The sequence below is a fragment of the Durio zibethinus genome, chromosome 21 (assembly GCF_047325235.1).
Source record: "Durio zibethinus cultivar Kanyao isolate XHJ-2024 chromosome 21, ASM4732523v1, whole genome shotgun sequence".
Classification (NCBI taxonomy): domain Eukaryota; kingdom Viridiplantae; phylum Streptophyta; class Magnoliopsida; order Malvales; family Malvaceae; genus Durio; species Durio zibethinus.
This window is the reverse complement of record NC_143182.1, coordinates 9,061,660-9,084,748: the sequence shown is the minus strand read 5'-3', so window position 1 is coordinate 9,084,748 and position 23,089 is coordinate 9,061,660. Positions and strand designations below refer to the sequence as shown.

Sequence of the window (23,089 nt, the reverse complement as noted above, 5' to 3'; positions counted from 1 at the left end):
AGCTAAGGCACGCTCTTTAATGGATTAATTAAGATTTTACATACAAAAAATCAAAGGAAAATAAAAAGAAAGAAATGACCATGTGTATGCATGCATATTGATATTCCGCATGCGTAAGACAAGTGTTAAGCTACGTTAGTTTGCATGCATGCCTCCTCTCGGCACGTCGATGCCACTTTTCTCTTTCTGCAGTACTCATGACCATTAGAATTTTTGACCCAAAATTCTGACCAAAATTCTGAATATTAGTTAATTCATCCCTTGATTTTCTCGTTTACAAGAAGCATCCTTTATCTTATCATCGTCATCTTGTTCATAATTGAACGTTTCTTACGCTGATAACAATGTACTCTCACTCTTCGATCTCTTGCCTTTGTCAACAGCCCACCTCCATATCTTGCTTACTCTTCACTTCTTTATTCTTCTGCTAAGCCTTTGTTCGGTTGAAAAAAAAAAAAAAATGCCAGCTCAGTCACTCAAGTCAGAGACGTCGGACCCAATCTCCATGGCCATGCCTACAGCCTGGTACGCTTCACTTTCTTTTTCCCGGGAAACAAACAAATAAAAGGGATTTCTTATTGTTAACCTTGTATATTTTTTAAAGTGTATTAATTGAGTACTTTTAATAACAATAATAAAAAATTCATCATCTTTATTTTATGCAAGGAATTTATTTTGTGGTTTGTTCCTTATCTACACTTTCATGTTCTGCAGTCGGCAGATCAAGATATTAATGTTGATTAATTTCCTTGTGTAAATGAAAATTTCATACTCTTTGCTTGACCTAATAGTAACAAAAAAAAAAAAAGAAGTTAGTTATTTTAGAGGATAAGGATTTATGTTGTAATTGTATTTATCTGTAGTTGAATTTTTTTTTTCTAAAAAGGAATCATCTCAAAAGATAACTCAACCTTTTAAAATTTTAGTTAAAATTATAATTATCAACGATTATAGTATTAATTAATTTGTTTGGATTAACCAAGAGGAAAGATTTGAATTCTAATGTCTCGTACATAATGTATTTATATATACAAGTTAAAAGTTCTATGGATTATGGTTACTCAATGTCATGAATTTGTTGTCTTTCATTTTTAGTTCATTTATTACTTTTTTTTTTTTTTTACTTTCTACTGAAAAAACAAATTGCAAAAGCGTGAACAAACTGAACTTAATTTGGACCTAAATTTCTACTGAAAATACAATGAATTTAAAAAACAGTAATAGAAAAAAATTCTTTTACTTCATTCAAACACATAAATAGAACTTGTATAAAAAATCAAATTTAAATACATTTTCTCGATACTTGTTTCAAAAAAAAAAAAAGATTTTTTGTCAAAAAAAAAAAAACGGAATGATTATAATTTAGAATACCATGAATTAATTCTATCAAAAAGAGAACTTTTTTTGGTGCATCAAAAAAGGAAATTTGTTAACCATGAAAAACAGACATTGGTTTTTCTATTACTGTAGGTATTAAAATCAATGGAAAAATATAAGGAGTTTATAATGTAGCTATGAGATTGATATTTTATTTCATATAATGGCATTAGCTCTTTGGTTTTTTTGGGCTATATATTAGTCTGCTTTTAAATTGACATGAAAAATATCAACAAACTGTCGATGTTGCAATTTTGATTGAATTTCTCAATCCCTGAAAAAGAAAAAAAGAAAAAAAGTTATCTACTAAAATTTTATTCCATAAATAAACTTACCCAGATAACAAGAAATTTTGTGAGAAACAGTGGCACGTGAATGCTTATTGTGCATTGAGTTCTTTCTGTGGTTGTGTAGTATTTGATATAAATTCAGACATATTTTTCTTTTAATAATAAATACATAGTGTAAGTGTGTGATCTGTTTTTGTCCTTTTGGTATCGATTAATTTTGTTTGTCAGGCCCACTCTAACGAAGAGTTCACCAAAGAAGAATGTGATGGAGACCAAACCAGCTATGGAATCCAAGAAGATTTGCATCTGTTCTCCAACAAGCCACGCTGGTTCCTTCAGGTGCCACCTTCATCGAGCTAGTCCCGCAACTCAAAACTCATCCTGCTGTCAGTTAGTAGCCAAAAGTAGTACCATTGGGATGGGAAACAGGTTAAATACCAAGTCACAAGGTGGTTATGAGCCTATTCTCTCCAGGTTTGGTAGGGCTTCTTCTGTGGAACTGAAATCCATTCCAGAAGGCAGTCTGCCGTGCAATAACAATGGCCTCTGATCTGTTTCTCTGGTCAGCATCGTTCCAGGTTGTAAATAGCAAAGTGGTGCTCCATAAATAATTTTACAATACTTTTTAATCAATTTCCGTGTTTGTTAGTTAAGTGGGGACATTTTTGTAGTTAATAAACTAAGCTAACTCTTTTGAATATCATCTTCGTCGCAATTGAATGTCAAAGAGGGGCAAAAACTGAGGCTGAAAGTGTTTCATCATGCTTAGTATTGCAACCCCTTCGCGTCCTTTGAACATAAGAAAAAATAAATCAAAAGTTGGTAGTGTTGTCTTAAAGAACATATCTAGTCCTTTCGGAACACCTAATAAATGACTTGTTCGCCCTTAATTAAACTTTGACTTGCGAGACTTTTGATAAATCGCATCGTTCCCTTCTTAGCTGTTAGATGGGGTACGGATGCTGTGTCTCGGTCTTTAAAGAAAATTGAGTTTTAGAAAGGACATAAATCTGCCACATTATTTTTTATTTATGGGGTAAAAAATTTTTATATTTCATCTATATATGTTCGAATCGATTTGGTTTTTCTCGTAATCTCTTATACGAATTTGAATAAAGGAAATTTTTTTTAGCGCTTGAATCTACCTTCCATTGGTATTTTATGCATGTTTTATTTTTTTCATCCATAAAAGGTTTAACCGGGATGGATTTATTACAGCTTGAAAGGTCGGACTAGAGAGTGCTTTGGGTATCAATGCGTCTTGTTTCGCTATATCCGTGTTTCTGTATTGATAATAGATTTCACTAGTGGTATGAGTAAGGGGAACGTAAGAAACAGCTGAGTCAACAAAACTCAAGAAAATTTCAAGCTTCATGGATATAAATACCAAGACAGAAAAGGGTAGTAGATTATTTTTTTAAAGGGATACTAGATGAATTTCAGTGAGAACAAATTAAATTTAAAAAAAAAAAAAACTTGTGATAATTACATGGAACAAACCAAAAGGTTTTCGGGATTTTAAGTAGGGATAGCTGCTGCACTGCCTCCATTGTAGATCTGTTCCCGAGTATAGGACTAGGAAACTTGCAAAGCTCGGATACGAGCAGTCAATCCCTAACTTGGCTCCTCAATCGCTCGCGATTGCAGAAGAAGTCCACAAAAACCCGCCTTTGAAGACCAACTTCTTTGGAATGATATTTTACAATCTGCATGCGACAAACCAGAAAAAAAAATGCATGAATTGGCTTCATATGTGTCAAGCTGGAAGCCTGGAAGTGGGAAAAAGTTATGAAATAAAGATCCTACTGAAAATAGGTAACAAGCCAAACTTGGATTTAACCCCACGCATATGATGGCAAAATTTTCACAGAGCTGCATATAATAGATTTTAGCAACCACCTTAATTTTAGATTGCTGTGCATATGCAAAATGTGGTCTCACAAGTAAAAGTATACTTCCACTCGATAAATTTTTGTCTGTCAGCTTAATCTTAGTCAATATTTAAGAGGACTTATCAAAAGGCTCTCTGCCATCAAGTAATACCATAGAGAGGACTCGACTAGAACTGAGGAACTCTGACAAATGTTTCACACTTAGCACTATCGCCAGAATAATTATATGTTCTAAAATTTATTGGAGTGGGAACTGGAAAATGGTTAAGACGTAGTTGTATGCAGTGACACACAAGAATTCATCCATGCGATGGTGAAACTGTTTATTTCCAATTACCTCATTCTTCTTGCAATCCTCAAGTGTCACCTCCTCGACTGCAGCAGAGGGTTTCACATTGATCTTTTCCATTTCATCCAGCTCTTTCATTAAAGGCTAAAAGGGCCATCAAAATATCACAGCAAAGCACATCAGCTTATGCAAAAATAAGACAGGTAACAAGGCTATAATAAAGAAAGGATCATGCTTCAAGTGAATTTGAATGAAGGGAAAATCAACACGGCTTGTATATCTTGTTGGACATACCCGAGATGTCAACATTGGTTGTGCAGTTGTTGAAGATGCAAATAATAATTGCTGCTGACTTTGAATCAGAGTGCACCTGTCACAATAAGGAAAAAATGACTTACAAGAAACTCAAAACTCAAACACGAATCTACAGTAACAACGAATGTGTATATGATGCCATATTGGCAATGTCCCTTAGCTGATATCTAGTAAGATTCCTCATACAAAACTCCAAAGAAAATCTGCTGGTTTATGATGCCACATTGGCAAGAAATATCTGTTCCCTCTCCCAACCCAAGCATCTCAAAATCATTCCAGAAATTTCCCTCTTGCTCGACTGCCACTATAGTGCAGCCTCTAAATTACAGAAGACAGAAAAAGTGAAACAAATTGGGTGCTAGTACGAATCAGTTAGGTCTGACAGATAGATAAAGCAATATTCAGGGAAAAAGGGGACAAGGTGGCCTGGTTTAAAGAAGGTGGCTTTGTGATAAGCTTTTGCCTGAGATAAAATATTGAAAATATACAGAGGCACAACTTCAAAAAAATTTAAATAAAAATTCATTAATCTTTGGACAGATTCACAAGTTTGAAAGGTAGAGGTTTACTTGCTATCCAGAAGATTAGTAGTATAAATGCTAATGACAAGTACTGATTTAAAGAAATAATAATACTTCCAAAGCAAATTCTAGAGGCCAAGAAGACATGGCAGTTTTGGGAAAACAAGCACTCTATTAGAGATAGCTCTTTTAGAAATAAACACCTGTAACTCAAGGCAGAGTCCATTGAACTCTGTTATGGTATTAAGCCTGATAATGATATCCTTTGATAAAGTAGCCACTATGCAAGTCAATTCAAGAATGGGAAAGTAACACTTTTGACTATATATTAACAGGCTCAGCAAGCCAACTTTTTAAATCATTTATGTTATCCTTATTTTAAAGCTGGTTTTATTTACCTTTTATTTCTTTCACAATTTTGCTCTTCTTTTTTACCCGTCAATGCAACAGAAATGAGGGAGAGAAAGACTTCAAATCTTTGATATTATCCAAGCCTGTAGGTGGTTTTTTTTCCAGTTCTTTTAAGTCAATGTAACAGAAACAAGAGAGAGATTATCATTTTTAGGAAGGTTTTGACTGTTTCCTTGTTCTTTGATTTTGGTCAGAGCAATTGTAATCATTGCTTCAGCTTTGCCAAAAGGCTATTATCCTACGTAGCAAGTTATTTAAGCTTCAGGTAAGGCTATCATACCATCATTCACATGTGCTAACAAAAAGATCTGTTATATATCATCTATGTTTCTCAAATTGAGCATTCATGATATAAAAGCTGCTGATCAAGGAAAACTGGGTGGACAAATGGAATGCATTTAGAATATAGCTAACTATATATGCTATGAGCAAGGCACGAGAAATCACAAATACTGAAACCAATAATTTGGTAAAGGACAAGTTTCCATTCAGTTTCTTTAACAGACCAAGGAGTTAAGAAAAGTGTGCACTGCTGGAGGGACTAAGCGACAAGCTTGAACATAAGGTAGTAGGATCATCTCTTAGGAGGATTTTCTAGTGCAAGTATGTACATTTTTCAGAAGAAAAAAGATGTGTATTTGCACTATATGCCATCATCATTCTCTCTGGATGATGAAGTTGGCAACAATAGAGGTCACATGTAATACATCAAAACATGTTCAATGATCATGTTGATTTGATGATAAAATTGAAAAATACAAGCAAAAAATAGAGAAACTTACAGCACATTGATACATCTATTTCTGTCCTCTGGAATGGAATTCTCAAGATCACATTGAAGAGCCATCACGCCTGAATGTAGACCAGATACCTGCTGAACAATGCCTAGAGCAGATACATATGTTGATAGACCAGCCAGTGCATCTAAAAGAAATACCAAAAGCAACCACAAATCAAAATCCTTCTACTAAACACAAATCTCATATAGTTCCAGTATGAAACAACAGTCAGGTCTCCATATATAACAATGGGGACATTACTTGAATGGATACTTAAAAGGTCTCTAACACCATGCAGAAAGTGTCTCTATCATCCACTGCACCTTGCTCTTGGTACTCAGATGCAGCTTGAATTAGTGCCAAGCAACTCTCCTAAATGATAATAAACAGCTTTCTAAATGTTAGGGGGAAACCAATTTCCAAGGAAATCTCAAACAGTATCCTGGAAACAATACTGTCCTCGGTAGTATTGAACCAGGATGTAAAGGAGAGGGATACAAATAGCACTTCTGAAAGCAGTCACTAGGTTCAATACAAAGATCTTTTTAACAAGTGGCTGAGCATTAGCCACAATGGTAGCGACACCTATAGTGTACTCCAGGAGAAAATCCCAAGTTATGTATCACAGATAGAAAACTTGTAACAGAAATGTATAAAATAGCAATGGGTAGAATTGCAAAATAATAGGAAGGAAGCAGTAAGTGGCAGGCTAGAAGGAATGCTTTGGGACATTATAAACTATAAAGAAAATATTGGTACAAATATATGGATGCACACACCAATACACAGACCAGACCATAAGATCCATCCAACCAGTCGGCCTTTGGTTGCTGACAGGTATGCCTGAAGCTCTGACTCGATAACTTTAAGTAATGAATATGCTCCAAGCATATTCTTCTTTTCCAATTGACAAGCTATTTTTAAAAGCTGATGCCTTGCAAGCTGATTGATCAGATGATTAATAAACTGCAAAAGGAAATTGAGAACGTCAAACATTTGCTTATGAATCTAAAGTTTGAATTTTTCTGCAATTCACAAGCATCAATGGAAATGCTTAGTAAAGCCATGCAAAACCGAAGTGAAAAAAAGGGGGGATGGACCAACTTTAATCATGAAATCATGAATGTAGCTTAAAGTTGTTATGATGCTAGAAAAAAACTTGACTTTTACACTTGTCCTTGACCACAATAAGATATCAAACATATGCCAAAATTTTTAATCAAAGCGTGCTCTCAAATATGAATACATTAACCGGAAAAGTTTCCCATTTTCAATATTTTGACTGAATTATCATGTTTTCATTCAAAGAAGTATCGAGTCTAACCAATAGTAGAAATGGCTGAATGCCACTGAGATGCCAAAGAAACATTTTGTTATGTTAACAGGAATAGTAAACTGGTGATTATTCCACATACCCTTGTTAGTTTCTCACCATAGCTAAATGCATTATATCTATGTCAAGCTATAATGACATCCAATAGAATCAGAAGAGCAAGCTCCATCACCATAAAAATTTTAGGATAAGGAAATTTGAACTCTTCATTCTTTATACAATTCGTATGATTATGCTTTTGCTGAAAAAAAAAATTCTCAACAAGATATAATTAAACAGAAACCAGTGAAGAGTAGCCAACCATACCGCTTTTTGTCTGCTAATATAGAACTCTTGATGCATAACCTTTAGATCATAATCACCTAAAAGCAGATAAATTTATAACAACATCAACTTGATAGCAAGAACTAACAGGATGATAAAATTGACTTAACTGTTTACCTTCTGCTTTCAATTATGAAAAAGAAAGGCAACCATACTGTACCCTGCAAAATGTATGTGTCATGGAGTTGAGCTAACTCCCAGCAAAGATCCGGAATGGTCTGGAAAAGGGAGGCGGTAATGGAAAAAAAATATAGATAAGAGTCGCTTATGTAAATCCCTGAAAAGCACTCAGACAAAAAGATTAATGCATATAAAAATATAGGCTCCATGTGGTAAATGCTTTTACTTTTTGTATTTCGCTTTTCGTACTTATTTTTCTACTCAAACTTTTTTTTTTTTAATTTTTTTCTTTCCACTCATTTTTTGCAAAAGGAAAAAGTAAAAAGCAAAAGTGTCTATCAATTGGAGCCATAATTATTTATAACATTAAAACTTCGACGCAATTTCTGAATAACAATAATGATTTGCAGCCTCAAGCGAAGAACTGTTCATGAATGAAAATAAATCCGACAAAGCAAGATTAATTGCATTGAGTTTATCCACAAGCAAATCTACTTCACCATAACTTTCCACCTAAGTAACCTATTCACCATTACACCATAATAGTTTAAGTGATGTTCTGGCACATCCCAAATGGGACACTAATATCACACAAAAATCCATCTACACTCTATTGTTAAGCATCAAATCAGTACCTACAGGCAACAGGTAGAGAGGTCAAACTTGAATTAAAGTCACTAAGCAGTCCAAAACTTAACTGAGGGGGGTAACACCACTTAACATCTATTGACACCCCTTATGCTGAAAACCACTGCCACTTAACACCAAAAACACCACTGATCTTGAAATCCCCCTCATTACCAAAGAAATATTCCTTGAACATTTATTAAACCCATCAGCCTTACCTTCAAACACCAAAACCCTATTTCCATCCAACTCGTCAAAAACACACTTATTGACATATTAACCATCATCTCTGCCAGATGCACCATATTGTCCTAAATTTCATAACTTGCCACTCCCACCCTAAAGACTGCTCCATTCTCACAACCTTGCAGACAATCATAATTGTACCATAAACCAATACCAATGGAACCTTTCCTATTAGGGCCCTTGCCAAAATATATTTTCGACAATCACTCACCATTTCCAAAAACCATAAAACCAACCATTAACCTCTATTCCATAACAGCCAAGCTTTTCATTTCTGATTACCATGGTCTGCAATGGACATTGCCATAATCCTAAATTCCTAATCTCCACAGGCAACTAGAAAGAAAAAAAAATTCCTTTAACCTAGTATTATGCCAGTAGATGGATTCCTCCAAATCAGTTATGTTTAATAAGCATAAACCACATCAAGAAAAATAAAGACCAAGTAAATTTCAATTTTCATCCAATTAGGTTTTTCTAATAGCAAAGGATATTCTATATTTCGAAATATATTGGACAAACCTTTTGCATAAGCACTAAATCACACATTTGAAATCTTCTGTATTTCCAGGAAAACAGCAGGAATATTTGACGAAAAGACTAATAAATGCCTTAATAAATTCCTAAATCAACTAATGACAATACTGCTGATGAAGTTATAGTATCAGCATCATTGAAAAATTATTAATTGCGAATTTATATTTTGAAATTGGAATAAAGCTACTTGGGAGTGGAAGTTTCAAGCAAAATTATTCTGAAAAAAGTTAATTCATTGGGAACACAGCTTTGGCATGGAACAACCATTTATGCAGAAGATTTAGGTCACATCAGGATATTCAAAAAATGAAAATAAAAATACACAAACAAACCTCGGATAATAACTTCTCTTCTTTGTGATAATGGTTTGAAAGTTCACCGATCAATTCAGCATGCTTTCTTCTGCAAATTTATAATCAACGTGATATATCAGTATGTAACAATCATAACAAGTAGGATATTTCTATAATTCTTTCCTGGGATGATGACCAAGTCTTAAGAAATTTAAAGGCTTTTCAGGAGCTAATTTGCAGAAGTAGAATGTTCCTTAGTCCTACAATAATAAATGATAATTAAGTCTACATAATTGTTTAAAAATTGAGTGTAATGTTGTAGTTGGAGTGGATATTTTAGATTAAAACTTCCTTCTGAATGGTTTTAGTTTTTTTCTTTACCATATCTTGTTGAGACCAGCATCTGAATTCCCTTAAAGCCAATCAAAGACATTTTTCCAATACATCAAAGTTCCAGTTGAAGACAACAAAAGCGTTGCTTCATTCTTTACAGGGTCAGTAGCACAGCAAGATGAATGTAGTAATCAAGAAATGCATAGAGAACCAATTTGAATTTTAACTTGAAATATTTTAGTAAGAGAAAAAAATGACCAGTGTAGTGGCAAGAACCAAGATGACTGCATTAAGTTTCTAAGCATAACAACTGATCTCAGTAATATGAATCTTGCAATATATAGTTAATAAGCAAAAATTTAGACACTAAACATTTACAAGAGTAAATGAATTCACTCATGAAATGTAAAAGCTTACCTAAGGGAATGAAGATCAAGATGAATATGAGCTTCATCTGATGATATTTGAGATTTAAGTGCCATGAGAATGGCTTGCTTCTATGCATTCTCAACCTGGGCTTCTACCCATTGTCTTTCACTTGTTCCAAATCTGTCAAGTCACAATCACTAAATTTAAAAATAAAGCGCAAGAAAAACAGAGCCACCACCCTTGCCTCCCCCCCTCTGTTCCCAAAGTTCTAGACATATCAAACAACATTCTGTACTGTCCACAAGAAATAACAAGCTCCTAAGCACTGATGGTGTCACAATATAGAAGTTTGAGATTATTTCGAGTAGGAGCTAAAATATTGCCTTCAAGCATCAAAAAGGACAATAATCCATATAAAGTGAACCAAATTATAATACACTGCCACAGCAATATAATATGCTATTGAAGAGCTAATCTCATATACTTGTTTTTATCTTTCTTTGTTTAACCTCTATGTTACTTTACTTAAAGTAAGTGAAAGAAAATAATTGTAGCAAAGACCATTCTACTTTTTATTGTAATGAGGACATATATAATGTGCAAAGGAAAAAAAAAGTTCTCCTTTCTCCTATGAAACAAAATTTCCTCCAACTACCACTAACATTGAAATAATTCAATTAATTGAACAGTAGCTAGTTAAATATCACGATTAAAAAAGAACATACATGGAGCGAAGCCGCTGCAATTCAGATACACGTTGATGATGGCACTTTTCTAAATCTGCTGCATTAGAAAAGAAGAGAAAAAGAGTAAATAATTTTGTAACCACAAAATGTAAAATCACTATTGCATGTGCTATTACATAAAACTAAGAATACATCATCTGTAAAAATTATCAAGATAAATGCAATTGCTCAGAAAATCCAGCTATGTTAAGTCAATATGCTGCTATCTTTATACATGCATCGCATCATTTTCTTCACACCTTTGCAAGTACATCATTGGCAGACGAGTCAATATAGACACATCTTCAAAAATTAATATTACAATCTAAAAATAGAAGCTAGTGCAATTGGCTTGACTTCAAAGCACATAACAGAAGACTATCATATTCTTCCTTTCATCAAGCTTTTGCAAAGAACCATGTTAAAAAAAAAAAAAAAAAAAGCCTTCCAAATAACCACCTTAGATGAGTGGCATAGAAAATAATTTACGACAAACAAACCGGAAGTTAGAAATAGACAGAGATAATTGCACTCAATGATTCATGTATCTAGTAATAGGAAATTAAAGTTAAAAGATTCTCAAGTGGAAAATAACCTAAACCACCATATAAGAAGGCAGGACCTTAATTTACATATTTAACCACCTTTCTTTCAAAAATAAGCAAGTCATTGCACAAAGCCAGTTGCAAGTTTTTTGTCCAATGCCCTTTTGCTTTGTTTATAATGATGTGCTTTTAAGTTTTAACACTCAAAGAGACAGTATAAAAGCACAGTATTTGCTAAACGAAAAAAAAAAAGGCTCCTCTTGTGAGATGGGTAAAGATTAAAGGAACAAGAAGATAATGACAAAGAGAAAGAAATTTAGAGAATAAAGGCACAATAAGACAAGATAAAGATGGAGTTTCTCATTTTCCACTAGAAAGATTATATGGGGACAGGTTCTAATAAATATCCATTCAATCATAAAAATTATGATATAGCAGCCAATAGAAACATAACTATAGTATAAGCAAAAGAAAATACTTATGCCTTGGATCTAAAGCATACCATTGCTAAAAGGAACCAAAGAGTTTTACTCTAAGAGCAACAGAGTGAAATACCTCTTACTAAGCTGTTTGAGACATCATCAAGACTGACCCACGAACATTTGGATTTTCCCTCTTCAGCGACTAACCAAAAAGGAACCTGAGTGTATTTACAAATTGAGTCAACAAAAGTAACAGAAAATAAACAGAGAAGTCTTCATATGTATTAAATAAAGGAGAAACTGTTCAAGGCAAAAACTCTTTACCAGCCAGATTTTAACTTATAATTCTCAAAGCTGGAAAATTAAACATAGCATGCCAAATTAGACCTACTTTGTTACATAAAAACATATAAGACTACAGATGATAAATGGCAAGAATGCATTAATATTTGATAAATTTCATTCCAGAATATGACCAAAGATTCAAAAATAACCCCATAACACACATGGAAAGTACAAGACATCTCAAGGAGACAATAGCCTACCAAATGAGTTTTAGAGCACAACAGTGCCTTGCTTAAATTGAACTGACAGCAGAGGTTCATGGTATCACAAATCAAAATAACTGTGGCCCAGTCTTGGGGCAGCTCCAGTGGTTATTTAAGGAGATCAATGACAGGTGTTGTAACATATTGGCTGTCTTTGGTATTCAAGTTCTTAATAATTCGTTTGACATCAAATTACTTTTAGAGCAAACAAGTTGTCAAACGAATTATTATCACAAAGTAGCAGCATGAAGATTGAATACAGCCCATCAGCCCTGAGGGCCAAAAGAAATTCAAACTATCAACAGCTTTCATGCCCTCTGACCAGCTCTCTAGGTTGAATGATGCATGTTAAAAATTCAAGTCCTACCTGTTAGCACCTGAAGCATTGCCTTAGTTCTTAATTAAACTAATTGTGCTGGCAGCTGTGAACCTGCGTCACCAAATTCATGCCAACAAGTGTCTTGAAAGTATAAATTTTTTCTTTGGGGACAAGAAGGCAACAGCACTACATTGGCATACTTTAAATGTGTAAACAGTAGGGATGCATCATATTTAAACTGGGCACACTCTATTCAGATGACCAGCAAACAATACAGTCTAAAGTAGGCACTAGAGCTTCAATTTTCCTATGGAGATAAGAGACTGACGGTAATGAATATCCAAGTGTTTCAGCAGTGAGATGTCCCGACTACAAAATATCAAGCTGCATCCATGTGTATTTATTGGAGGAACAAATTAAGATGATAACTACATAACATGAGAAAACTCAAGGATAAACAGATATCCATATGCTACAGTTCCCATTTGTATGCTTACAGTAAAGTGAACTGTTTAGAAAACGATTGGGTATACTCTAAATACTCTGGTAATTACGTGATGTACCATCTGCTTAAAAAAAACTGCTACATTTCATTCCACTCCTTTGGGAAGGGATTTCTTTTTCTTCCTCATACTCTTATACTATCTCTCCTGAAATCTTTTTCGATGAATTTCTTTCCCTTCGTTTTACACTTTAGGGAGGAAAAATGTTTCTTAACAGAATAATCTTAAAGGTCAATGATAAAATTGTTGAAGACTCTGCAACAGAAAGAAATAAGATACAAATGGCATTTCCTGATCATACCATATCTAGTTGCTTAGCAAACCACTGATTTAACTCCTTTATGCAGGATGAATCTCCAACCAAGTAAGGATGGAAGTCAGAGTAAGCTAAGTAGATGCCTTCCTCTGCATGTATAAATAATGAAAAAAATCTCAGCAAAAGGAAGCATCCAACTAGGAAAAGTTACCCTCTACTCTTCCGTTCTCCTAAGTTTAGACATGCATTATCTCAGGCTCCTATATCTACTTGTTATTTGACATAGTTTTTGAGAACCAGCAAAGGCTCCAGCAGAAACAGCCATTTATTGCCAGGAAAAGAACCAAATACACACTAAACTTACAGAGCCAAAAAGCAATCGATGCAGTAGGCCAATAATATTAAAAGCAAAACATGTAAACTTAGAGGCTTCCAAAATGGGAAAAAGGGAAGGAGAAAAGGATTATAAACTAGGCAGAGGTCAGTCTCCATTAGCCTAAGTAAAATACAAACCAGATATCATTATGAAAAGAGCATAACAACATATAATTTAAGATCCCTGATGGAAAAGAACAAGAATGAAAAAGTAAACAGTACCATCTCCAGAATAATATCACGCCAGCTCTTGTGCTGTAGATGCTATCCTTACAAGAACTGCATTCATCTAAATTACAACAAAAATGCCAGCACTTCTTCAATGTTTAAGCAGATAAACACTTTCCTCCACAAAGAAAGGAATAAAAAAAACGAAGGAAAATGATGGCTTTTAACATTAAATTCTGGCTTCATTTATATTTATACTATGTGCTGCAAAATCATGTCATACAGCATAAAAAACAACTCAGAGATATATCATTCCACCTCAGCTTGATCAAATTTGAAAATAATATGTTTCAAATATTATAGCAATAAAAGTAATTAGAGATTGCTTAGATTTATATACCTGCAAGTTCCTTCCTGAGAGGCTATCATCAATGGTTGTAAGGTGTCCATTAACAGTAGATGTTGCTGCAACCCGTGTTCGTCTGCCTTGGATCAAAGCTGAAGCCTAACCGGTGAGCATATCAAATTGAGACTGCAAATGCCTAAGTTGTTTCTGCAACTCTAAGGCTTCAGCTTTATATGGTACGGTGGCATCCCTAAAGACCAAAAGAATTACGTCAGCATTGAAAGAACCATACACAGTGAAGCAATGAAAAAAGTAACGGGAACAAATCTTTTGCATCCAGGAGTACACATATAGAATCCTCTCTGAAAAAGTTATATCAAGAAAGATGCATTCAGGCTATCCAAAAAGTATCAGACCAACACCACGCACTCACTAAATATTTTCAAGGGTTATCAAGCTTAAGCTCCAGCTGGTGTTATGATTAACCTCTTAAGGAAACAGCAACTATGACAAAATTTCAAGTATGTTTGAGGTAAGAGAGTAAAAGTATTAGAATACCTAATATCTTTCCATCCTTCTTCAACTCCGAAAACTGCCTCCTGGTTATCCCTCCTCGACGAAAAGGCCGAAATGCTATCATAAGCAAATTCCAAGTCTTCCCCCTATTTAATTAAACAAACAAAACACTAGCATTAATGCTCTATCCCAAAATTTGCAGCCGAAGAACACAAGATAATACAAAAAAATTACCTCCAAGAGCTTTCCTTCTTGTACAAATTGTTCATATCTGCACACATTTAAATTGATCCCGTCAATGGTAACCTAAATTCAGGGTTTAATCAATCGATTTTTTTTTTTTTTACAATGCAAAAACGAAAAGGACAGGGAGGGAGGGATGAAGCTGACTGGGAGAGTTCGGAGAGGGAGAGGACGTTGGAGGGACGGACGGAGGAGCAGATCCAATCGAGGATGGGGAGAGCGTCGTCGTATTGAAAAGGCCACTCGAAGCTATCAGGGTCCAATTTTTCCGCCCCTTCGTACCCCAATTCCCTAGCAATGCGCAGAGCCTGGCCCCACTCATTTTCACTCTCTCAGATCTTTCTCTTCGTTCCAAAATTTTCAAATTTCTTGCTTTCGTTTTTAAGTCTTGTACAAGAAACTGAGAGAGGTATGGAGGATGTTTGGCGGCGCTGATACAAATACATAGATAATACTCACTCCCTCGTCCCAAATTGTTTGGGTGTCATTCACTATTATTTTTGGACTTTCCTTGACCGGAGGAATCGAAATCAATCTAAATATTAGTAGTAATAATAAGTAACCAAAATCTCTACTGTTTTTCTTTTGTTTTTCAGAACCCTAGATTTGCGCTTTACTCAATTGTAATTTTTTGAATTTGGATTGATAAAAAGCAAAGGATGCAAAGCTGTAAACGGAAGCAGTGCTATGACTAAAATTAAAGGTTCAAGAAGATAGCTGTCTAGTAAGATCTGAGTTCAGTTAATTAAACAATCATCCAAAGATACAAAAATTTTGAGAGTTTTGGACTGTTTGGTGTTTGGCGGTAAAGATTACCCCATTTGTTTTCTTTGTGTTTTAACACTACGTTTGAATTGACGAGAGGGTAAGGAAAGGGAAAAAAAAAAGAAAGTAATAAAAATAAAATAAATTTTTAATTTTAAAAAAAATAAAAGAGGTGAAAATTTAATTTTTTTGTAATTTTTATTTTTTTAATATCTCAATTTAAAGAAAAAATTAAGGAAAGAAATATTAAAAAAAAATTATTTTTATAAAAAAAATTATTATATCTATATTTTTATTATGATATTTTATTTGATTATAAAATTAATATTTTTTATAAAAATAAAATTTTTTTATAAATATTTTATATAACATCACAGTTTATAAATATTTTATAATTTTTTAAATTTTAATAACAAAACAAACCAAATTGTTATAAAAAAATAAAAAATTAAATTAAATATAAAATAAAAATAAATCAACAACTAACTAATATATTTTACCATATTAAACATATTTAATTTTGTTTAAAAATATTTGTTTATACAAATCAATAGTATAAATATATATTTATATATTATATGTTATTTTATAAAAAAAATATAATTTAAAAAATATTATAATGAATTATTTTTTATCTTTTTTACTATTTATTGAAACAATAATTGTTATAATTCTTTTTTTTATTAATTTTAACTATCAAATGAGTACATGTCTCATTTCTTTTCTTTTAAAATATTTTTTTTTCTTTTTTTTTCCTTTCATTTCTTTTATTTATATGTATCCAAATATAACATCAAACATAAAATGTCTCAACTCAATATTCTCCTCATAGTTATTCAGTTTTAATTGGAAGATTAATGAGGTAAATTTTGGTGAAATTAAAAATAATAATAGTTATGAAATTAGTTATTATAATTGTGATATTGAATAATGTAATAATAAAATTAAAATTAATTATAAAATTTGTGTTTGTATGAAAAAGAATGAACAAATAAAATATAAAGATTAAAAGTAATAATCTAAAAATAAAATTTTATTTTAATAAATATTTTAATTTTATTTAACATTTAAAATATTAAAAAATTAATAATTTAAAATAAAAGAATTGAGTATAAATATAATTTTATTTTTTATTTTTTATTAAAACTATTTTAATCTTAATAATTTAAGTGTATGGATAAAATTAGATTAAAAGAATATTGTTGAGATAAAAATGTAAAATTGAGGTGCAGTGAATTATTAATTATTTTTATTTTAAGTTAAATAAATATAATTATATATGAAGTTAATTATTTATGAAATTATAATATTTATGAACCCAAATAATTATGAATGAATATAGTTAATGTTTATTGTCATTTAAGTTTAATACTTTGAATTTATATTCATATTTATTGAATAATATAAATATTACTGAATCAAATCCAGATTATTCATGTCAATATATTGATTTGGTGTATTTATTTAAATTCTTCATACATAAATAATAATTATGATTATATTTTATATATATTTAAAAGTTATATCTTTTTACTAGCTTAATAGCAAGAAGGAAGCTTTAGAACTCTAAATTCTTAAGTTAAAGTTATACCGTGTGTGAGATTAGTTTGATTTTATATTTGATTTATTTAGTTATATTTAATTTATTAATTGATTATTCAATGATATAATATTTGATTATAATTATAATTTTTCATGTATTTATAACTTCATAAAAAAATTTATATATTTTATTTTTATAATTTTCAATACTATGTAAAAATATAAGTTTTTGGTTTTGATTCTTTTGAATCATTAAAATTAAGTTTATATTATTTATTTATGCATCAAGAGTTCAAATCGAATGAATTTGTTGGCATTAAATACTACTTTTATTAATTATTTACAAGTTTTCATTAAAAAGTATTAAAAGTTACGAGTTAGTTTTCTTTTTTTATATATGTATTATTTATTTATACTGATAATAAAATTTTTGTACATTTTTATTAAATATTTACTCTAAAATAACTTTTATCAAATAAAATTACCTAAGTGAAGCGTGATAACAATATAGTAAAAAAAAAAAAAACAACCACAAAGAATAAAGACACGTCAGCATGTCTACGCGTTTAAATCAAGCACAATTTTAACAAAGTTCGGGGATTTGATTAGACAAGAACCACCGATCTCAAGGCACCTCTGAGATCCAACGGTATGACGAGGTTTCTCCAACACTTCGCTTGGAAGCACTAAAAAGAAAACTCCCACACTTGCTTCCCGCCCATAAAATATACTAGTGCTAGCGTATTCGTACAGTTGACAAAAAACCAAGCAGACAAAAGTTTCAAAGCAAAAAGAGATGTGCGGAAGAGCTCGTTGTACTCTTCGCGCCGATGACATCCTCATAGCTTCCCATCGCAACGACGGCCCAGTCCGCCAAGTTAACATGGACCGGTAAAATTATTCTGTTTTGACTTTTTTCCCCTTACTTTTTAGCGCGTGTATTTGATTTTGTCGATTTTGGAATTTGATTTAAAAATCATATAGGTACCGTCCGTCGTATAATGTTGGCCCGGGAATGAACCTGCCGGTTGTTCGACGGGACGATGGATCTAATTCCGACGGAGTCGTTCTTCACTGCATGAAATGGGGACTAATTCCGAGTTTTACTAAGAAAACTGATAAGCCTGACTTTTACAAGATGGTAATCTTCTGATTTAAGCTTCCTTTATTCCAAATTTTGAACTTTGCATAGTCTTTCAATTTAAATCCATTTTGCTTAGATTACCAGCTTTTGTTATTTTCCTTTTGCTTTCACAAAAAAAAAAAAGTAAAGCAAATAAAATTTTCTAGGAATTAAAATTAACAATTACATTTCATAATTGTGAAAATGCGTAATTTTCTTTGTGAAAATAATCATGATTGAATGTATGTTATTTATCGGTACTAATGATAAAACCAGAAAATTAAAACCTAATTACACCCTCTCCCTTTACATCCGAGAGAAGCAAAGGGAGTAAAGCATTTGGAGAATCGATTTACCAACCCACAACAGTCCTTCACTAGTGTATGAAAAAGATGTGAATCTGGCAATGAATCAATGATTGTATGTTATATTTTTAATCAAATATGATTCTACTTTTAGCTTTTAATAACTTTTGAACAAGTGAAAACAAATATTAGCTTTAATTTATAAAAGCAACAATCAAACAGCGCTTTAAAAACATATCTGCATTTGGTTCAATGTATGTAAATTGTAGCTTTAAGTTCATTTTGTCTTTAAAACTCCATCATAGATCCAAAATTTCTACCAGCTTTATCTAAACGTTGTTCTATATACCTTTTTGCATCACAATGTGGGAAGTTCTTTTTTTTTTTCTGTATCATGTTTTGCAAATCTACAGTTCAATGCTCGATCTGAGTCAGTACGTGAAAAAGCTTCTTTTCGTCGTCTCCTTCCTAAAAGCCGGTGTTTAGTGGCAGTTGAAGGGTATGGATGGTACATTGTCTCTTTATGAAATTCATACATTCTCTTTATGTTGCTGTATTTATTCTTATGCTCTGTAAAATCAAATTTTGAAGCCTTTTGATTTCTCTGTGAAGATGCTATAGTTGAAGCCTGAATACTGCAACTCATTATGTGCTTTTGAAGCAATGTTTCCCTAAGTGCACCAAAACTGAACTGAGAATCATTATGATATGTTGGAGGATAGAATTTCTGTTTCTTTTGATGTCTTCCATGGGCTTGTAGAGGAGATTAAACTCCTTCAGTGGTATTGTTAGAAATTATAGTAATTAATTCTTGTTACCTGTTTTCTAATCTGAGAAAATCAAAATTTTATTTGATTTTATTCCTTATGTAAGACTGTACAAATCGAAACTTATTCCAAAAGGGAGTTAGCAATCATAGGTTGAATGCTTTCTTTTGCTGCGTGTCATTTTTTTTGCCCTTTTTGGCCAGACTGAGACTGTTTGTGTGTTGTTGGAGTTAAATTTAAACAATCTCTTGCTGAACAAAGATCTTTGGTGTTTTTGTCTTCGTTTTAAAGGCTGGTCTATTTTTTTGTAAAGCCTCTGGTCTTGTATTTGTATAGGCTATCTTACCAGGAGCACATACTCTTTCATCCTTATTGTGTCATTATCTCCATAGTTTCTATGTTGTTTATATCTTCAGATTCTATGAGTGGAAGAAAGATGGGTCGAAAAAACAGCCTTACTACATTTATTTCAAGGATGGTAGGCCTCTAGTGTTTGCTGCTCTTTATGATTCTTGGGAGAACTCAGAAGGTGAACCCCTTTCGCATGTGTTTTAGGCTGTTTAATTTCAGTAACTAATTTTATGGGTCCTTTATTCATTCAGGTCAGGCAATGATTTATTTTTGGGTTGCACCTGCTTTAAATCTTATTACTTGATGAAATAATATACCTCTTCTGTTAAGATCCAAGCTGTGGTCATTCTTTTAAAAATTATAATTCATTTCAGTGAATAACATTAGTGTATTTCTACCTACAGGTGAGAAACTTTACACTTTCACTATTCTTACTACTTCCTCCTCATCAGCTTTGCAGTGGCTTCATGGTAAGTCATATTTCTTTGAATTTATTTTATGCTTATTGAGTATATGGTCCTAAATAGATTAGAGCACAATCTTGCATTATGATCCATGTCGGTAAACCCTTTATAATGAGAATCTTAGTTTGTTATATTCAGCATTGCAATATTCCTAAACTGTGACTGATATAGGCATAGGTTCTGTTTCATTTTAATAAATACTATGAGATCAATTTTCTTCTTTTACAAGTAAAATTTTCCATGTGAGGCTTTGTCACACTGAGCTCAAAGCTGTGAAGTCAAAGAAAGGGAAAAAGGAGTAACTGGTTGATAACTATCTGTGTTTTTTACTCAATTTTTTTCTGAAGCAATATATAAACATCAATGTTGATCTGACTTATTACTACTTAAAAACTAAATGAACTTTATTTCAAAAAAAAAAAAAAGAACTTTTTGCAAAAAAGAAATATAATTATTCATAATAGCAGATTCAATTGCCCTTAAATAACTACTCTAATTAAATTGGGCAGTTACTATTTAACTGGAAAAGATGGGGAAAAGGAGTAGATATAAAATTGAGAAAGAGGGGATGATGTTAGAACTACAGAAACTACAGAAGTGACGTGGAAACTTATGCGATTATATCCATGATTTTTGTTTTTCTTATTTGTACCAATATTAAATTTGGAATGTTGATGGCAAAATTCATTGGTGAAAACCATGAGAGAGTCCTTTTCTCTGTTTTGTAGGAAGGAAAGAAAAGTTCAGTTCTAATGGTTGAGTGCAAAACAGCACATGTATGAATGGCAACCTACTAAGGAAAGAAAAAGTTCAATTCTAATGGTTGAGTACAAAACAACATATGTTATGAATGGCAACCATTAGATTAAAAATTTGCAATCCACAAAACATAGCTTAGTAAATAGTAAATGTATGAATATCCATGAATTACAAATTTTTTCAAGTATTGTTAACATTAGGATAAGCAATCAATGAGAAAATTTTTTTTTTTTTAAATTATGAGAAGTATTATTAAGTCAAAGGAACATTTTGTTTTCTTTCTATTTGTACATATTTTATCTCATTTAGCTACCATTTCTTTATCATGTCTAGATTTTCACTTGGATGTAACTGTCACCTGACTCAGCCACAATAATGTGACAATTGTAAGTTATGTTAATGACATGATTAAAAAAAGGCTCAAGATCATGATTATTATCTGATAATAAGAATGACTTTAAATATGATTTAATTGTCTTGGGAATCATAAATACTTGAGTTTGCATATGTCAGTCTATTTTGACGCTATGTCTGGGAATCATTAATACTTAAATTTGCATACATGAGTCTATTTGACGCCATGGAGCTGATATATGCCACTAGGCACTAATCGAGGAAAATGTTGTCAGTTTTCTATAGATGCAGATTACTATTGCCAGTGTTTTGGCCTTGTTTTGTATCTCTTTCCTTTCATTATCTCCAGCACGTAAAAGATTGGCCTTGTTCTCTATCTGTTCCCCCATTCCTCATGATCTTCTGGCTCATAAAAGAGGAAGATGTTCTTGAATAATTTGAGTTTCAATTAATGTCTCTGCAGACAGGATGCCGGTAATTTTAGGTGACAAGGGATCAACAGATACATGGCTAAATGCTTCTAAATTTGATACTCTGCTTAAACCATATGAAAATCCAGATTTGGTAAGAGCTTTACGAATCTGAGAAATTACAAGGATATATCTGCCTTTTAGATATGTTGAATGATAATGAAGTTGTGAGTTTGTTTTTCTAATATGCTAAAATTTGACTCAGGTGTGTTATCCAGTGACTCCTGCAATTGGTAAGCTGTCTTTTGAAGGACCAGAGTGTGTTAAAGAGGTAGGGCACGTAGGAATTATGTAATGTGGTATCATAGGCTAGGGATTCATCAGCTACTCCAGATCATAGGTCTAGATAAACCATAAATAATGAGTTTCCTGAAGCCCTTGGTCACAGTAATCATGTTAAACGGTTGGAAGATTTAGCCAGTAGCTTTGCATCTCCCGTGACTCCTTGGATTCATTGCCTTGTTCTGCAAAGCTTGGTTGAGAAATTACTATGTACTTGATTGAAAAGAACCGAAAAGGTTGCATTAACTAGAAAATCCTCATTTCGTGGTTGAACTCCAAGGAATCCACTAATTACCTCTTCAACTGTGTTTGGTAGGTACCATTGAAGACACAGGAAAAGAATTCAATCTCAAAGTTTTTCTCAACACGGGAAGTTAAAAAGGAACAAGAATCAAACATGGAGAAAATTTTGTGTAATGAATCTGTCAAAACAAATTTGTTGAAGAACCCAAAGGAGGAACCTAACAGTACAGATGATGAAGGAAATACATCCTCAACTGATAAGAGGGACTATGATTCAAAATCTAGTGTTCCCGTCCCATCTCTCGGGGATGTGGAAAAGAGCCAAACAAAGAGGGACTACGAGGAGTTTTTAGCTGATACAAAGCCATCTAAAGATGAAATCGAAACAAGTCCAGCCAGGAAAAAGGTAAACATCAAGGGTGGTGGTAATAAGCAACCCACACTATTTTCATACTTCGGGAAAATGTAGTTTCTTCCACGATGGTGCATTTGGTTAGTTCAAGGAACAAATTAACTATATGGCAGCTGCATGTGTAGGCAGGATCTAAAAGTAGGATTTTGTGGCAAATACAAATCTGCATTTTAAGCATGCTGAACTCTTTGTTTGACGACAAGAAAACCTTCAAATTCCGTCTAAATAGT

General features: G+C 32.6%; 2 protein-coding genes and 1 pseudogene across 3 annotated transcripts; 2 read left to right on the top strand and 1 right to left on the bottom strand.

Moving 5' to 3' along the window:
* The first annotated feature begins 321 nt into the window (after nucleotides 1-321).
* On the top strand, nucleotides 322-2,370 carry LOC149512858 (uncharacterized). The gene is made up of 2 exons (XM_089750296.1): nucleotides 322-525; nucleotides 1,896-2,370. The coding sequence occupies exons 1-2, from the start codon at nucleotides 461-463 to the stop codon at nucleotides 2,215-2,217; spliced, it is 387 nt and encodes a 128-aa protein (XP_089606422.1). The 5' UTR covers nucleotides 322-460; the 3' UTR covers nucleotides 2,218-2,370.
* Nucleotides 2,371-3,105: 735 nt separating this feature from the next.
* Nucleotides 3,106-15,485, bottom strand: LOC111305470 (AUGMIN subunit 3-like; annotated as a pseudogene). The gene is made up of 18 exons (XR_016331255.1): nucleotides 15,170-15,485; nucleotides 15,014-15,050; nucleotides 14,822-14,925; nucleotides 14,318-14,513; nucleotides 13,972-14,038; nucleotides 13,420-13,523; nucleotides 11,882-11,966; nucleotides 10,782-10,836; nucleotides 10,105-10,236; nucleotides 9,394-9,463; nucleotides 7,692-7,749; nucleotides 7,514-7,569; nucleotides 6,688-6,840; nucleotides 6,136-6,246; nucleotides 5,878-6,019; nucleotides 4,143-4,218; nucleotides 3,897-3,992; nucleotides 3,106-3,373 (listed from the first exon to the last, which is right to left on the bottom strand). The product of XR_016331255.1 is annotated as an AUGMIN subunit 3-like (transcript).
* Nucleotides 15,486-17,929: 2,444 nt separating this feature from the next.
* LOC111305469 (embryonic stem cell-specific 5-hydroxymethylcytosine-binding protein) lies at nucleotides 17,930-23,036 on the top strand. The gene is made up of 8 exons (XM_022903043.2): nucleotides 17,930-18,220; nucleotides 18,314-18,470; nucleotides 19,171-19,256; nucleotides 19,941-20,053; nucleotides 20,280-20,345; nucleotides 21,916-22,016; nucleotides 22,128-22,193; nucleotides 22,521-23,036. Exons 1-8 carry the CDS (start codon nucleotides 18,126-18,128, stop codon nucleotides 22,914-22,916), a joined length of 1,080 nt encoding a protein of 359 aa, XP_022758778.2. The 5' UTR covers nucleotides 17,930-18,125; the 3' UTR covers nucleotides 22,917-23,036.
* The last annotated feature ends 53 nt before the right edge of the window (nucleotides 23,037-23,089 follow it).